Source organism: Corylus avellana, chromosome ca3 (genome assembly GCF_901000735.1).
Source record: "Corylus avellana chromosome ca3, CavTom2PMs-1.0".
Taxonomy (NCBI): Eukaryota; Viridiplantae; Streptophyta; class Magnoliopsida; order Fagales; family Betulaceae; genus Corylus; species Corylus avellana.
In genome coordinates, this window is record NC_081543.1 from 5,663,385 (window position 1) to 5,682,569 (window position 19,185).

Here is a 19,185-nt window from a genome sequence, read left to right on the forward strand (position 1 = left end):
GAAAGAGGCATAGCAACATATCACTGTAATCATTTGAAGTCATGTGAGACAAGGCTAAAATGTAATCATGTTTACTCTTCCTTCTTTTTTTTTTTTCTTTTTTTTAAATTGGCTTGATCTATATAATTACCACCGAGTTTTTATATTATATAATATATCTGCAGCCTGCAGCCTGCAGCCTGCAGGCAAGATATTCCACCGGAAATCTAGTGATAAATTTGGGTTACACAGTTAATTTCTTATGTACTTTTTTGCATCATGTTTATAAAGGCAGTATAAAAAGTGAAGAAATGTCACGGGTTCCATCCATCCATCATCACCATCATCAATCATGGCTGCTCTGAGATTCCAACTGGCTATGATGAAGAAACTTCATCACCCTATTCATAGCATATGAGATTTTGTCATTTGTTTTGTTTGCTGTTTACTCTAAGTTTTTACACTATTTCTTGTTCTATGTACTCATTTTGTACTGCTAATTTTTGTGTCGCTTTCTTGAGTGAAGCTTCTTCTTTTTCTTCTTCTTTTTTCTTTCTTCTTTTTTTTTTTCTTCTGCTAATTTGAGTGAAGCTTCTTGTTCATCCATCCAAGAAAGAAACAGTCTTTTACTTTAATGAAAAATGTGTTGGGGAGATGGGTGTAGCTTAAGAAGTCAAACTTTCACCATGATTACCTCCACTCCTGTCTGCTGTCTCTCTTTCTTTATCGCTGTACCAAGATTGATAAATTTGACTTTTATAGGTGGAAAACACATGCCCATTCTCATTATTTTCTTCTTCTCCTATGCTTGTTCACAATGGAAATTGATAAATGAGAGAACTGGATCTGGTTTGCTAATGCTTTAATAGGGTACCTGTCAATTTTTTTTGGTTGGAACGTGAAATTATTATTATTATTTTTTTTTAGTATTTTATGCATTGAGTTGTTTAATAGTTATTTTATTTTTTTGCTAAAAATATAAAAAAATAATAATTTTAAAAAGTGTTAGCAAACAAGCCCTACGTAATGTAGTCATTAGACCCTTGTCAGTAAAGACCTAAATCAATTGCTATGGATTTTAGGTTTTTTTTTAAAAAATTAATTAGGTTTTTTAATTGCAAGAGGGGTATTTTGGTGTCTCTATTTTTAAACATAAGGGGGGATTGTTGTAGCTAGGGTTTCCAATTTAATGAAAATAATTTATCATTCTTTTAAAAATAATTTCATTTGAATTATCTTTTAAAATGGGCTTTTTTAAAACAAAAGTGGGAAAAAAAATTATGCTCAGTTTCAAAATTTCTAACCCACCACCTTGGATCTAACTATCAAAGCCTAACATCTAGGCCCATCACAGGCCCTAGAGTTCATTCCCAATATAATAAGTTTCCAGAAATAGAAATTTCCCGATTTGGAAACCCTAAAATTTCCTGGAAATGAAATTTTCTTCAAATTCTAAGCTATCGCTAAGCCTATCCTAAAAGTATTAATCATGATCCTAATCTTATCAAAAAAAATTACATGCGAAACCGAGGGTATGGAATTAGGGGGGGTATCACGTAGTACGTACACATGGCTTCCAATAAATTACATTGGTGTTATTTGGGCAGGAAATAGGAATGGTGGTACCAAGTGGGTTATTGGAAAGAATAAAAATAATTTTTTTTAAAAAAAGAATAAAATATAATATTTTAAAAAAAGTAAGAGAAAAATAAAGAATTTGTTGGAACGTATATAAAAAAAATAATGGCTAAAATAAAACTTTATACTTTTTCGGTAACTATTTTTGCTACTATTATCGGAGATGTTTTAACCATGCATTGATTCGGCTTGTCTAATAATCACCATTAGCAAGTATTTTAACACTTTAAACTAAACATTCATATCACGTAAAAAATCATTAGCAAACGAGCCTAGAGCTCTTGAGCTCGAGCAAGTGGCAATGATAATATCATTTATAAAAGCAACAAATACATTTTCAAAATTACAACACTGCCTCTATTATAACAAATAGCAAGACAAATTGCGGAATCAATTGGCAAAACTTTGGTCTAGACTTGCTTCCGGCATTCATTTCGTAGAATTTGTTTCTTCAAAGACTTCAATACTTCTTTCGATGCTATCTTTTTTGCTGTCCTTTTATCGGCAGCTGAAGCTGTATGCTTGAAAGAGAACCCATTTGCTTCAACCTCTATTGTCATTAAAGTCATACCCTTGCTGCGGGACTTGATGGGTTCTTTCATATTGTAATGCATTGTTTGGCATAGCTCATTTAACTCCTTAACAGGATGGGGCATCACTGTTTCAGGAGTAATCAGAGGTTCCAAAAGAGGCCTTATACTCTCAAAGACTATCTCCTTATTGTATCCTGAATCAACAAGAATGGCTCCTGCCAAGGACTCTATAACATCACCAAGTACCTATTACGAATAAGAAAATATCTTTTGATTTATCTAGTAAAACCAAACTTGAAAGAGGAGAAAATGTCTCAAACAAAAATAGAAAGGTCAGAATGCCAAAAAAAAAATTGGATCAAAAGAACAAGGGAAAATAGAAGAAAGAAAACAAGCAAGGAAGAAGAAACCAAATCTTAGCATAAAGTTTAAGAAGAAACAAATATAAGAATAAACATGACAATCTAACCTTGGGGAAAGTTGTCTCTGACTCCCATCCAAAAGTTGAGTTTGAAGATATCTTTTCGAAATTATTAACTGTTTCGACTATATGCCTGTGGAGTTCTTGTGAGGCATGGAGGATGTGTTTATGCAGTTCAAACTTAACTGCAGATCGTGCATAACAATCATTATTGGTTGAAGCAGACCTCATGTCAGTTAACAATTCTGGTGACAACCCAGGATATTTATGGTAGAAATGCATGGTCACGACATAATCTAATACTGCGTCGCCAAGAAATTCAAGTCGCTGCACAAGTAACAAACTGTTAACAAAGTTAAAAAAGGAAAAGTAATGCTACCTCAGATCTAATAGTGATTTTAAAAACCACTTAAGGGAGTGATAATGGATGTGAGGAAGTGAGAGTGTGTGTAGTATTACTAAAAAGAATAGATTAAAAGATGTCAAATTTAATCAGATCATAGGGACCAACAAAAGATTTGTAAGATCAAGAGATGGAACATGTGTTTGGGTGTATGTGTCTTTGTGTTAACAAAAATGCAAAGACCAACCGTTACGCAACATATACTGCCAAAATATAACGAAGCTGATCTGTAGGATGACTGATGAAATTAATGGCATAATTCTTATTTAAAGTGTCATCAAATTTACCTGATAACATCTTGGAATCTCAGGAAGCATGTAAGAACCGTGGGTCAAAGCTTCCAGTAACAAAGAGGAATCACGGAATGAATAGTTCAACAGTGACTCCAAACGTCTGACATTTAGAAGCTTCTCTGCATGAACTTGGAAGTGCCTCTCATACGGTAGAACTTGAAAGTCTACCTTAATACCCATCCAATCCATAAATAGTAAGGCTGTTGTTTCACCGCCTGTGCTGAGAAATGCACCAATTAGTGCTTCAACAACATCCGCAACTGTTTTACTTTTCACCTTCCTACTTTCCCTAACATAGATTTTTCTCGTACTAAAAAGCAACTCCTCACTTAGTGCATAACTCTGAGATCTATCTCCAGGAATTATCCACCTTTTAGGATCGAATGACTCATTCCGAATAAATCCCTATAATTTGAATGGAAAACACGTCACAGATATAATAAAAAATACGAAATTGAAAACATCCTCACAACTAAGCAATCAAGAAATACTTGTGTCACAAAGAGAGTTCCAAAATGACCATAACTGCACACGATGAAATCTAAACTACAAGCCTAAAACATTTTCTAAAAACAAATCCAATAAGAGAAGATTTTTGGCAGAATTACAAGTTATTGCACGAGTAGAAATGGGGTTCATAGACAATACATACATTAGAAAGAATAAACTTAAAGGTAACTAAATTTTCAAATTGAAAAAAAAAAAATGGAGCCAAGAAGAATGGCATGCAAGCCCATACAACAAGAAAACAAGCGAAAAGAGAATGACATGCAATTTTATGCCATCATGTCTGAGAATGCCGGTCCTAAGATGCAATACATAAGAGGATCAGAGCAGATATCATGTAAACTCAAAGCAAACCCATTTGTCAAAGGCTCAAGAAGAAGAAGAAGAAGAAGAAGAACAGTATACTTTTACATTAAAAAATTACACCATCTCCATATTAGACCAAAAAAATGCACCTTCTGATGAGGGGATGGCGAAGAAAACAGAAACTCATACTGACTACAATTTCAATGCAAAGTCAACAATCTTCTAGGATTTAATTTGATTCAGAATAGAATTGAAGCATAAAATACCAACAATAAGTGTAATACAGAAAATGAAAAAGTGGAGCAGAAACAAATTCATGAGAATAATGGCACCAAGAATAGAAGGAATTATTAGAAAACAGAATTTACCGGCAGTTTGCGGTCACATCCAAACTTGCAAAGAGCCACATTAGAAATTATTTTTTCTTTCTTCAAACTAAGAACGCCTTCGTGTTGATTTTTATAGGTCTTGAAAAGTTGTTGAGTAGCAGCATATTTGAGAAAAGAATCTCCAAGAGTTTCTAAGGATTCCAAGTGGAATGCCTCTTGGCATTTCTTAGTAGTAATTGCTTCCAAAACCTACCATGAAGATATGTTGAGCACAAGCTCAAACAAAAACTCAATATACAACTAACAACAAAGATAGGGACATCATTAATAGGCAATTGAAGAGGCTGAGGCCTACAATGTATATTATTTTAGAGTCATATTTCCCACACACTAGATAAATTTAATAATACTTAATATGTTGATACAACAAATTTAACTGTATAGAATATCTAATATAACACATTAGATGTTTAATCTATGAAAAGCTGTGGAGTGTTGATAGAAAGTACAAGTTTGCCTAAAATTAAGTGTAAACGTAGCGATATGCATTTTTACAAGAGGATACAAGAAAGTTTCATGCTTGAAACCAATTATTTTCACAAAATGAAACAGGAACTATCTACTTTATCTGCCAAATACATGGCGGAAAAAAAATTACAGTTAATCTCCACTGTTCTAATGTCAAACACATGCTTGATTTTCGCACAACCATTCTACTGTGGATACTTGTGATAACAGACTTAATATCATAGAAGCAAAAATTGTAAATGTGTAATATAAAATGGACTAGCACTTCAACACATAAATGTCAACAACACAAGCACAAATATAGGAAGGATTACATACCTTGGTGGTTGGAATAACATCATTTTGCATGCAATGATCCAAATGCATCTTTTTGAAATTTACAGCTATAAGCAAAGACTCGAGCCGATGCATGATTGAAGGAACAAATGAGAACGAATAAAATGTAGTGATTGAGATTGGTGACATGATTATTTTGCAAAGTTCTGGAGGCAATTCAACTGTTGTATGACCTGATTCTGAAAAAATAAAATATGTAATGTTTACTAACAGAATAATAATGTTATAGATGTCATAGACAACGACAAATGAATCTAATGGAAGACTAATATCTCTTTAAATGAATATATAAAGTGCAAAACCAACAATACAAAATCTAAATAATTGTGTTACATAGGACCATTGGAAAAAAGAAATGCATTTATAAAAAAATTTATTCAAAGAATCTGAATTATTCCTTTCTATACAAACCATATTACAAATTGAAGGCAGAGCCAACAAGACTAATAACTCTTTAAACTGAAAGCCAGTCCAAGAAAAATCATGATACATAATGGATGAAGCTGATTGATTAGTTTACGATTTACTTTTGAGAGAGTAGAGGCAAGAACAGGAACATGACCAATGATTTTAGACATGCTTTGCTTGCGCTAAAAAGAAAGGATGAGAATGTAATAAATAAGTAAGAACTTTAAACCTTTCTCTTTCTGTTTTCTACATCTCTGAAGGTAATTTTGCAACTGAAAAAGATGTCTCCCATTAAGCAATGATTCACGATCAAAACGCAGCTTGATGCCATGCCTGTATTGGAAGGATTCAGATAAATTACAATTTAGCATTTGCACAACTGTAATACATTCCAACTAGATGAAAGAACAGCAATTATCTTTTCATTCAGAAGTTAATAATAATAATATACCGCTCTTCATAGTACTTCTTGTATGTAACCGTTCTACCATCCCTGAGCTTCAGAGGTGAGTTTCCATTCAATCCCAAAATTCCAGTTATGCAGTACACATGACCATTGTGAGGGGTATAGACCAAAGAATTCCGAAGCATGCATGTGCATTCAGAACCATCTTTGGTCTGTACACATCGAGCAGAACCCTTGGGCAAAGAACAATTCAATCGATATCCACAAAACTTTTCACATGAAAAGCGCAGGGAATGAATACATTCCCAATCAATCGAAGCTCTTGGATCTTTGCGAATGGCTGGAAGCAAGAGATAGTCAATCTCAATATTATCTCCCAAACAATCTCCATCCAAAAGCTCCTTTAAATTATTCAAATTACGATCTATAAGAACTCTTAAAAGAGTTGTCTGAAACCTTCTACACAAAAGGACCTGCAAACAAAGTTTTACAAACAGAAACCAATTTCTTTATAAATTTATTTAATAAACCAGTAAAAGAGCAAAGTAAGCAAAGAAAAAAAAAGAAGTTACCAGATCTGGGCTAAGCTCAATCACTCCTACATATTTAAAGCTGACTGCCAAGCTACCCCTGTCAACGTCCAAGTCAAAATGCATGCTTCCAACATCAGAATCTAGCTCACTTCTCATGACAAGCAAGATGTCATGAACTGGAATATCATAACCAAAGTTCTGCTTCAACTCAATTAAGTAGCAATGATACGTTATTTTAGAATTCTTTGGATGACAGCCAACCAGTTCAGGTGGGAAGTATCTGGGTTGCTCATCAATATAATGTTCATTCCCTGTACATTAAACAATCAGTCAAGCAAAAGTGGAAATCAAAAGGTTCAAAAAAAAGAAGGCCTGGGGGCTAAAAGGCCAGACTTCTCCCCATGTTATAAAAAAACATTGCAAGTATAAAGCGGTAGACAATCAAAGCAGGACGGAATAAAAGGCTACAACACAAAAAATTACCACATTCTTGCCCCGTGCCTTCTTCCACAACAATATCTGGAACAAGATTATCTGTCAAAGCACCAATCTCATGAAGTTTCTTACATGCTTCAAGGCAGGCAGTCTGCTTCACAATTCTAGAGTTAATATTTCCTTCTACAACAACTTTCTGTAAAGGACAGCTCTTGGGAAGATGAAGAGTGCGAGTCTTCTCATCCCACCTCGGAGCTGGTTTAAAATAGCTAGAAGAAATAAACCAAAGTCGACATGAGGTCAAATACACAGAAAATCTTAAAGTTAGTAAATTATGAACATACATAGCACAATGGAAAATAAAGATTAGCAATGAGGAATAAACTAACCAATCAGAAGGGAGCCGTGAGCAATAGAAGTATATCAAACTAACACTAGAAGCTAGTGTCACAGACGCTCCAGTGCTTTCGACATAATAAACTTCCTCATCATTTAAATCAACTTGAAGAGGTGAGCAAGGAAGCGAAGCATGGCGTAAGGATGCCTTTCTCATAATATCTCCACAAGCAAGATATTTCTCTAGTCGAGATCGAGTAGCAGAATCCTCACTGTAGATTATCAAAAGACAGTATTATATGTTCTAAAAGAAACACTTAGTTCATCTGTAGAAACAGTAAATGTGAAGATTAGGGGGAGAAAAAAATCACAGGAACTTTTAAAAAGCGGCGCAACAGTCTTAAATTGGGAACAAAAAAAAGGTATTAATTTTCCTAAGAAGCTTTCTACAGCCCCTCCCGGAATGAACATGGTTTAAAGGTTTAATGTCAAATGATGTTTTAAAGAACCTTACCTCTTCATCATTAATATATAATCTGAATGTTGCATTCTAGCACGGCCTCTGGACTGTATGAAACTACAAACGGTGGAACATGGGTCAAATCTAATCACCAAGTTGCAGGTTTTAACATCTAAACCTTCTTCAAGAATTGATGTTGCAACAATGATGTTCACCTATAAATACATTTCACACCCACAATCAAATAAGGAAATCAGTGACAAAACACATTTTCGTGAAACTAAGTGGAGGAAAAGAACCTACCATGCCTTTACGAAATTCTTCCACAATTTCATTCTGTTTTTTCCTTGTCTGGGATTGCAACCCAGAGTTATTGCCAGCAATGTATTTAGACTTCCAGCTGCTGTATTTTGGAAGCAACTCATTCAATAGATAATGTAAGACAACGGCTGTAATGACCCTTTCCACAAAGACTATACATCGAATATCCTTTAAATGCCTGTATTCACATAATGCATGGTAACTCATCAACAAGCAACAATTTACGACTGAAACAAAGAAAAATGTTAGAAATGAATACTCCAATTATCTTAGACAGACAAGTTCAACAGAAAATCAAACAAATGAAAGAATAGGACTCCCAAATTCAGGTCAAACCTTGACTTCTCTAGAATTGAGATTGAAGTATTTAAGAATGAGCAATGTACTACATAGAATTTATGACAAAAGCCCCCAAGTTTAGCAAAACTTCCTAACATAGATTTGCAAACTTAGAAAATAGGTTATTCAAGCCTCCTTCAAAGTATCATTGTGTTAGAGAGATCAATGTTTCCTACGAATGCAGGAACAAGCCCAAGCTTAGAGTATAAAAAATACTATAATATACAAAATCACATTTGACATGGGTCCCAAAGATAATGATGATGCATAACATGCCAACCTGTATTCAAGAAGAGATTCAACGAGACAGGCAACCTTTGAAGATACAAGCCCAGCATCCACATTGGCTTCAACATTATCACTAATAGACCACTTTGGACCTGAACCGTATAATGGAAAGAAAGATAGAATGTAATCAACAAATAGAAACTCAAATCAACAGCCTTTATTCAGAATTGAAGTACCTGGTGGAACATAAGTGGCAAATGCATGGCATGCATCCAAACTGAAATTATTAACAATTGCCTGACTTCGCGCATCCATTTTTCCCCATGGAATCAAGTCAGTTTCGTTGCATATGTCAGTTTCATTGCATGAAAAGGACTGTGTAGCCTGTTACACAAATGCACAATCAGTGATGTTCGCCATACAAAAAAGCATTGAAAATAGAGCAAAGCCAAAAACATAGAAGACATAGACTAATTAATACCTTTAGACCCAGCCAAACACCAAGCTCATCCAAACAGAATATTAAAGTAGAAAAAATCTTTTTTATCTTTTTGCTTGTAGCATCTGCTGCAGCTTCTTCGAGACCAAGCATTTCCAGTGAGCGTACATGCTGATAAGAACCAAATCAACCATCAGTACTCTCAAGGAAGCAAACTAGTCCTTTTCAAGTCAAAAGTTATAGAATTATAAAAGATCAAGCTGATTGCAAAAGAACTACATGACAAGTATATATAACTGAAATCATATTTAAAGAATGGAAGTTAAAATTTAATTTTGAAATGCAGAGGACATATTAGCATGGTGATTTTTGACACAAAGAATTGTCTAATGACTTAAACCCATTTCCTTGTTGAAACTCCAACACTAAATTAAAATAGAAACTCAAGAGCAAGATTTACTCCATTTTACAAACATTTCATGAAGTATGGATTACAATTTAGTATTGCAAAAAAGAAAAAAAAAAAAAAAAAAAAAAGCAAAAGCAAAAAAAAAGTATACATAAAATGTGCTTACCTTTTCTTCCAAACTCTGCAAATCACGAGCTAATCGTTCATATAAGGTACATGGAATTTCCTTGTGGCTATAGAACTTAAACTTCGGACGCGGAAATGGTATAAACTGAGCAAGCACAGATTCACTAGCACAAGTATACACCTTGAACCAACAGGGAAAGAAAACCAGCAGTCAATCACTTGTCCACCCGTGAGATTAACATGATCATCAGGTACACAAACAAGACACATGTACAAAGTGAGGACAAACTTATATACAAAAGAACGGGAAGCAACCTTTGAATTCATCATGGTCTCAAGTTCAGAAATCTTTTGCCAGCAAGAGAATTCAGAGTCTCCACCTATATTAACAGGAAGGGGGAAAAAGGTTAAAAATCAAAGATGGAAATTCACCACCAAACAAAATAAGAAGAAATTAAAAAAAAAAAAAACAAATAAAAATTAGTATAAACCATAATCAAAGATTGCATACTCTTTGTCTTTATGGGGGAAGCAGTCATCCCAAATATTCTAGGAGGATTAGATCTAGCAGAACTTAGCTGACGGTGATAGAACTCCTGCAAATGCATTCCATATACTTCAAATATGACATAAGCAAATGTTTTATAGGCAACAAACACATTATCAATAAGCAATAACAAAGCACCATGAACTCCCAGTTATATAATTGAAAGTGATTAAATCAACCCAATCTGAAAGCAATGACAACTTCAGTACAATTTCTGCCAACTGTCATGCATTAAAAGTCCAAAAACCTCAACTATCATGCATTTCCCTTGCAAACAGACTCCAGAAAACTTGTGACCCCCCCTACCCCTAATCTATTTTACATGTGAATTTACCTCTTTTCCAGTATGTATAACATTGCAAAGAAGTGACTGGGAAAGATAACAACATATGGATGCCTCAATACCAACAATCTATACATAATCTTTCAGCAAGACATAATCCATAATCTTAATATGTGGCCACATCTTCTTCAAACAAGGACGAGAGTGAATATTTTGGCCAATGATTTGACAATAGCCACCAAAAATATTTAAACCACTTCACTGAATACATGAAGGATACAGCCAACAGCCAACAGCTTAGTAGACCTTTCATATTAAATATGTATGAAAAAACCAGTGTTCTAGATAAACTATTGACACTAAAATTTACATTCACCCTAAATTTATCCATCATGGTCAATCAAAGTATCAAAGAATATCCAGCCTCTAATATGCATAAAAATATGATTGCACATTGTTATATCCAAAGATTACAGACTAGTCAGCTTAGAATACAAATACATCTAAGATTAACAAATCCAAATCAAAATGAAACAGCTTATATATGCATAAAATAACAAGTGTGGACATGTGAAAAACTTTATCCCCAAAAAATTAAGCAGTCAAACCTATTCATTAGAGGATTTTTCAGTGGATAAGCACTTGAGCACAATGATGATCATTACGATGCTAAAGATGGACTGTTGATACGGAAAGAAACAAGATTAGATAACTTACCATCATAATGCAAGCATAAGGATGTTTACCCCTGGCATGGTGGCATTCATCAATTATTAAAACCTTTATCATGCTTAGTTTGAAAAAACTATGCCGCAAGCCAGCAAGTAAAATTGCAGGTGTCATCACAAGCACCTAAAAGCAAAACATAAATAAGTAAATAACTGTAAGTTATTGCTGATTAAGTTTTTTCTTTCATAGGAAAATATAACACACACCCATTCGGAAATAAACTTATGATTTCACTCTCCTCCACTGGTTTGTGGGAAGAGGATGATACCATTTGATACAAGGACCACTAGCGTTGAGGGAGCCACATGTTACTAAAGTAAGGAAATCACATTATAATTTGATTCAAAAATACAAAACATTACATAACCTTCACACAAACAATGAAACCATCTTTCCTGGTAGAAGTTACCAAACAGGACAGGAATTCTAATGTGTGAAAACAGCATATAAAGATGTCATTTATTGTTTGAGATTTGTTTACAACCTACATAGAATGTCTTAAAGCACATTTCTTATGCATCGCTAAGAAAGCATCAATCAGTGCCTCTATTAGTACACTTTTGTCTCTTTCAAGTTTCAATTACAAGAGCAAAGGAACATAAAGTCCATGTGAATTTCAAAAAACTAGGGAATAAAAGATATTAGAACAAAGATGATAAACACCATAATCACATAGCACCACGGGGGGTGGGGAGGTGGAGATAGAAGCATCAAAAACAAGAAACAAGTTGTTCAAGGGATCTTGTCTGCACAGCAATTGAAGATAATATATCACACCATCAACCTCACAGGACCACAATTATAAACACCATGTCAATAATGTTTTATGAAAATTACATGTTTTGGCTACATTACATGTTCTGGCTGCCAAAGTCCAACATATTGCATTTCTGAAAATTAGTAAAATAGATGCTTTTGAGCAAAAGCTATTAGAATATCATTTTAAATGATTACATCCACCCTTTTCATTAAGCTTAAGCTTTATAAGTGGTGATTCGTCATTCACCTTCCATGTCATCTAAATATTCCACGTGTTGGAATTCAACTATTGAGGGAAGTTTGAGCTTATAGGTGAAAGGAAGTGTTAGGACATTAACTAAATGATTAAATTCATCATTTCCTATCAACTTAAGCTTTTAAGATAATTGGTGATTTATTAAAAGGTTCTCATGGAACACAAAAATTGGAAACAAAGAAATTAACGGAGAAATTGTAAACTTGGAAACTTAAATGCTAAGCACACCAAAATGGCCTGAACCAGATGAAGCAGATTCTTTAGATCAAATACATAAACATGATTTATCTTTTTCTAATCAAAGTATATATGAAAAATTCCCACCTCATGTTTTCCTATTTCTTCCTTCCACGTAGCAGCATCCCAGAAGTCAACTCCCATATCTCCACAATACGTACCCACATTCAAGTCGGTATGCATTTTCACAGCTTCAGCTTGCTAATAATACAGAGAAACAAAATTACAAAAACAAGAACTGAATATTGATTTTCATCTGCAACAGCTACTGACTTGTAATTCCAGAACCTCCCATCCATGTTGTAATGTAAATAAGAAATGAAATTTCTGAATTTCACTTTCAATACCCATATCTAACTTTATTTTACCGCTAAAACTTGAATAGGAAACATAAGGATACTTCTAACTCCAAAGCCCAAATTTGAGAATTTCAAATGCCATAGATATGCATGTGACACATGTAGTTTATATTTTCCAAATACAACAACCAATGAAACAACTTTCAAATTTTTCATACGATGCTAGTTTTATCATCCGTAACTAACCACTCCAAATTATCAACTCATAATTGAAAATCAATATAGAAGCGTGATGAAACCCATTAAAATCTTAGACTTCCAAGGTATATATTTCCTACACGGATAAGCATATATCTATGCCAAATACATACATTGAGTGCAAGAACTAAGAGAAAGAGAGAGGGAGGCAACATTTGCCATACTTGAGAGACCAAGACAACTTGGGGAACTAAGAAAACTGCTATGAAAGGTGAAGGCTTGCGGAGAAGATATGCGTAGCTGCGCAGAAGCATGATGGCAATCAGAGTCTTGCCGGAGCCAGTGTCCAAAAACACTATAGTGTTCTGCTTGATTGCCATCTCCAGTGCTTCAAGCTGATAACTGCAACAACAACACACCCTCTATTTACTTACCCAAAGAAACACACACACACACGCACACACACACACAGAATAAACATCAAAACAATATCAACATGACAAACTCTTAGTAACCCCTTATCTTGGAGATGAAGGTAAATGGAAACAAACAAACAAAAAAAAGGAGAGAAAATTAAAACCAAATTATGGCCCTTCATTTTACCATCACCAAACAATGAAAAAGAAAATGAGAAACCACCCATCAGTTAGACTACAACAAAACTGCCCGATTTAGAGGACATTAAAAAAAAAATCAATTTGAGAAGATAGTAATGACCCAATGACCCAGTATCGGAGTGATGGGAAGATAAAGAAAAATGGATGTTTGATGAAGAAAGAGTATACTTTCTGCTCTTTTCTTTTCCTCAATTTTCTCATCAACCAAAACATAAGAAGGAAAATTTAGGAACTACCTTCTGGCAAATGGAAGAGGATCAACAGATAGTTGCTGGGATCCGCCTATTTCCATAGTAATTGGCTTCTCTGCACCATCATTGATCAAAACAAAACCAATGAATCCAAAAAGACATCCAATAAAAATTCAAACCCAAGTCTACTAAAACTCTCTCTAACGAAAGCAGATTTAAAAAAAAAAAATGTATATGGCATTCAATAAATATAAGCCAAAGTTGAGAAGTCGAAAACTAACAGCGATTCAGAGAAGGACTGCAAATGAGAGTTTCAAACAGTACGGTAGAGGAAGAGAGAGAGAGAGTGTTAGAGAACTTAAAGAAACAAGAGCATTGCGGACAATGAGCAGCTTAACCCTATATCTATATATATACACAGAGGCCCCACAAGTACGCTAGAGAGCATAGCAAAAGCAGCTGACGATGATGGATGATGGTAAAGTTATGGACTTTGGAAATTCAAATAAAACCTTCCTGGGGAAGGAACTTGCTACTTAAGTATGAGAATGAAAAGAGTCAAAAAAACGCATACCCCACACCACAGGTCTCTGCTCAGACCCCACAAAGAGAATCAACTGATTTGAACCCACGATTCTGTGTATAATAAATCCAGTGAGAAATGATTTTTAATTTTTTATGGCTTCAAGACTCAGATTTTTTTATTTTTTTATTTTTTCAAGACTCAGTTTAACGACGTCTTTTTAACTCAAAAACTGTGTCGTTTCTTTTGCCAAACAAATGGAGGCAAACAGACGTCTCTTTCTTTTTGACGCCGTTTAAGGAGGGAACATATAGACGTCTATTATCCTTTTGAAGCAAAGATGGATCTAGGTTTCAACCCCGGCGGAAACTGGTTGGCCTGAAGTTGTTGTGGGCGGTGTATTTGAGGAAGTCTTCACCGGAGTTCTTTGATGAGGACCTCGATTGCGTCATCGCCTCTCCTCAAATACTTCCAAATTTATAGCACACCTGATACTTCGCAGTTCCCATTCATTCATTTCCGTTTCTCTTTCTCCCAACTCTTTCCCAGTACGACTGTACGAGTACTCCTACGTCTCTCTTCCTCTCTTTCACATGCAGTGACTGAATTTTTAATCTGGAAACTAATGGGCGCTTGCTTCTCGCCGGTGATCAGCAGGAGAGAGCCTGGTTCTTCTCAGCCCACTGCCAAGATCGTCTCCCAAGTCCTTGAGGTCGAGAGTTCCTCTCTTCTTCTTTGCTTTCTTCTTCACCGTGCTTTGTCTGCAATTCTGACCGTTTGTATTATGATGATGAACTTCAGGCCAACCAGTTTCCGCCGGGGTTGATACTTGAAATCCAGAGACGTCTGTTTTCTCCTTAAACGGCGTTACAAAAAAAAGAGGCGTCTATTTGCCTCTATTCGTTTGGTAAAACCGGAAACGACACAGTTTGAGAGTTAAAAAGACGTGGTTAAATCTGGGCCTTTTATTTTTTTCAACGGCAGATGTGCTTTAGTTTGAAGCAAGATCCTGTTGATTGGACTTGAGAGGGAGTTTTTTTAATTGGACTTTCAAATATTTTTCTCATCTGTTTTTTCTTTTTTCTAAATTTTTTCTTACTATTTTTTTTTTCGCATGTTCTCTTTTTTTCAAATTTTTTCTCATTTTTAATAATATTTAAATAATATAAATAAAAATATAACTAATCGGATGTAAGAGACTTTTAAAAATTGAGTAATTTTAGTTGGCCTACTTGTATCCCACTAAAAATGATGTGGCTATTAAAATTATCCTTTAATCAAAATTCAATAATGATCAATCACAAACTCAATGGTGATTTTAATAGTCACATCATTCTTAGTATGATATAAGTATGCCACCTATAATTACTCTTAAAAATTTATTAGCTAAAATAGATAAAGTGCTCTTTAAAAAGTCATTTTGTATAAAAATTTGGCTTTTCCACTTGAAATGTTCTAATAGAGTATAAGCCTAAAAGGGGTTTCACTTAGGGATTAATTCCCTAATGAGCCAACACAATATAACTTCTTGATTTTATTCTCTTTTCCCATTGTTTGCTTTACCTTTTGAATAATATTTTCTAATTGATTTCATTCGCGCGCGCACATATATATATATATATATATATATAAATGTTTTGATGTAGAATAAAGGTAAAAGTGATTTTTACTATTTTACAATGTTTTTGATTTGATTTGATTTTTTATTTTGGCTAAAAAAGCATAAAGCTTTGTCAAATAAGTTAAGATATATATATATATATATATATATATATATATATATTCTAATTGAAAAATGTTTTGATGTAGAATAAAGGTCAAAGTAATTTTTTATATTTTACAATGTTTTTGATTTGATTTGCTTTTTTATTTTGGCTAAAAAGCATAAAGCTTTGTTAAATAAGTCCTCTTAACACTTCGTTTAGTTGAGTAATGTTACAAGTTTATGTTGAGTCCATCTAAGAATGATATGATTATTAAAATCACCATTAAACTTTTGATAGATCATTATTGAATTTTGATCAAACAATAATTTTAATAGCCACATCATTCTTGAATGGACTTTTATAATTATTTCGTTTAGATAAGTAGGGTTTTAGTTTTTTTTTTTTTTTAATATTTGTTTTGCTTCTTTTTTAAAGTTCTTCTATTCTATTCTTCTATTCTATTTGTTAATGATATATGCTCCATATATATATATATATATATGTATATATATATATATATAATTTGGCATAACTATAAACAAACTAAACAGAATATTTGTCCTAGATTGCTTTCTCAATTATATTGGAATGTTACACGCGTACACTACACAATACCGTAATCTTCACATGCATTTAAGGTTGCAAAAACAAATTTTAGGGAGCAGTGGAACATGATCTTCTCCAGTTCATTTGAATTGATAGCGGTCATCATTATTTTTTAGTTAAATCCACATTACAAGTTTATCAATTTCCATGTTCGTCTATTTTGCTTGTATTTCCTGCTGCTTGTAATAAGGCTCTATCATCTCTTGATCTGCTCGCCTTATGATTTGGTCCAGACCCTTGGGGTTGTGGATGTGAACGGCATTTTGACCTTTGGGTCGAGGAGGATGAGTGTCGGCATCGGGTTTTTTCGAATTTCAGGGTTAAAAAATAAGAGCTATTTATGCATTGAATTGTCTGCCTAGAGCAGATCTCTTGTTACAAGTAGGAGCGGGCACCCTGCTTAAGTTTTTCTTTTAAAAAAAATTTCAAATACTTTTAAAATTTAAATATAGCTCAGCCCCTCCAAAAATATAGCACAGCACCTCCAAAATATAGTCCAGCCCCTCCATTTTTTTAAAAAATAAAAATAAAAACACAGCCCCTCCAAACCTAACCTACCCCTCAACTTACCAAAAACAAAAAAAATCTCAGCTGCTGCCTACTGGTTTTCTTTCCCCTAATCATGTTGTTTGGGTTTTCCCATCTTTTGACTTGAGCCTGGGCAGCCCTTATCGTTTCTTTCTCTGTAATCTGTCAAGCTTAGTGGCTTTCTTTCTAGCTCATACCCAGATCATTTTGCGTTCGTTTTCTTTGAGTTTTTGAAGTGCTCTGTGTAGTTGCCGAGCTACTTTGATTTTTGATTTCCTACTATTTTATAATTCTTTCCAATGATTTTAGGTCGTTTATTGTGTATTTGTTGATTATTGGGGTATAATCGAAATAGGTTTTGAATTATATTGGTGGGTTGGGGTTGGTATGAGCTATTCTAGCTCTACTTGGTTGCTAAGAAAATGCGAGAAAGAGAAATAAAATTGGACTTGTGTAGTGTGTCTCGTGCTCGGATCATTTGTCAATTGTCTTTCTTTATTTTTTTACTAGGTTTGGGTTATTTAGTTATTTTTTCTTTTATTAATTAGGCCTGATCTTAGTGGGTATTGGATATTGTAGATATGTTTGTTTGGTATTAAGTAGTTATGCTTTATTACGGGATATATGGAAAAAGGATAAGTTGGAAATTTAGCAGTTTAATTATTGAGATACTGTGGAATTCATTACTTTGATTTTTTTCTTATCTAACGTTTGTGCTTTTCAAGCTTTTTTGTAAACTAATTTATTGATTTTGTGCTTTTCCTTAGTAGTTCTAATTTATTACAGGAAAAAAAATATATGGAAAAAGGCTAAGTTGGAAATTTAGTAGTTTAATTATTGAGATGCGGTGGAATACACTACTTTTATTTTTTCTTATATAACGTTTGTGCTTTTCAAGCTTTTTTGTAAACTAATTCATTGATTTTTGTGCTTTTCCTTAATTTTATTGGCAACAGTAAGGCTTCAATCTTGTTGATTGAGTTATTTAAAGGAGTTGACGACTGTGGAATTAGGGTCAAGAGAATAGTCACTGGACAGAGCTGATTATCATGTTTGCTTATTAATATTTGTGTTATGGTTGATGGTTTGTACGTTTGTGATAATGACTTGGCTTCTTTACTGAAAAAATATATGAAAGCTAAATTGTTGTTTTATGAGTTATGAGTAATTAAAATTTTGTTTCTCTTAGTCTGATTAAAACAATATTGACATTTTTTAGGTGTTATATATATATATATATATATATATATACTTTGGGATTTGTCAAACATCAACCAGTTTCAGTAGATTATTGTCAATCTCAAGTATGTTATTTGCTCTTTTTATTCATACATTTGTTATCTTGTCAAGCATCAAGAGTAAAGCTTCAATACATTTGTTCTTTACTAATTTTGTTTCTCTAAGACCACATATAGAATGTAATTTTAGACATTTTGTATTTTTCTTTATTTTTGTACTAATGCCTACATGTTAATTGATATATCAATTTGACATATATTTATGAAGTCTCATACATATGCTTTTTGTGATGCACATTGTGTTATAATTTATATTTTAAATTGTATTTATCATATTATAATAAAAACATAATATATAAAGAGAACAATAATTTTTTTTTTTTTTTTTTTTTTATCATTTTATTTCCGCCCCTTCTTGAGTCAATTCCTGGCTCTTGCCACTATATATCATTATTCAAATAAAAAAATTATTATAAAACATAATTTTTTTACTTTTCAATATATAAAATTCAAAATTTTATACCACATCAACCAACGTCACTATAATAACAAAAGCAAAAAGTTTACCAAACACATTGTTGTGTTCCTCCACCGATCTATAAAAACAAAAAAGTTAAAAAGAATTAATACAGGTCAAAAGCATGATCGACATAAATTAGTTAGGTATGGGACAATCACATCGATTCCAACTTGCTTGACAAAAGTAATGCAAATAGAAACTTACGTCAAAGATAAATAGAACACAGTTGGCTCCA

General features: G+C 33.5%; 1 protein-coding gene across 3 annotated transcripts; it reads right to left on the reverse strand.

The window, feature by feature from the left end:
* Positions 1–1,911: 1,911 nt before the first annotated feature.
* Positions 1,912–14,392, reverse strand: LOC132174871 (endoribonuclease Dicer homolog 2-like). Of its 3 annotated transcripts, none has more exons than XM_059586599.1 (23): positions 14,111–14,391; positions 13,875–13,944; positions 13,246–13,423; positions 12,612–12,725; positions 11,261–11,395; positions 10,225–10,309; positions 10,029–10,093; positions 9,754–9,894; positions 9,221–9,349; positions 8,976–9,123; positions 8,792–8,891; positions 8,155–8,254; positions 7,906–8,066; positions 7,445–7,663; positions 7,104–7,324; positions 6,660–6,931; positions 6,133–6,560; positions 5,911–6,014; positions 5,256–5,452; positions 4,449–4,658; positions 3,262–3,672; positions 2,620–2,898; positions 1,912–2,396 (listed from the first exon to the last, which is right to left on the reverse strand). In XM_059586599.1, exons 2-23 carry the CDS (start codon positions 13,928–13,930, stop codon positions 2,028–2,030), a joined length of 4,122 nt encoding a protein of 1,373 aa, XP_059442582.1. In that variant the 5' UTR covers positions 13,931–13,944; positions 14,111–14,391; the 3' UTR covers positions 1,912–2,027. The 3 variants fall into 3 exon arrangements, with proteins under 3 accessions (XP_059442582.1, XP_059442581.1, XP_059442583.1); XM_059586598.1 differs by having other exon boundaries at positions 8,155–8,350; XM_059586600.1 differs by lacking the exon at positions 4,449–4,658 and having other exon boundaries at positions 8,155–8,350; positions 14,111–14,392.
* Between the last annotated feature and the right edge of the window lie 4,793 nt (positions 14,393–19,185).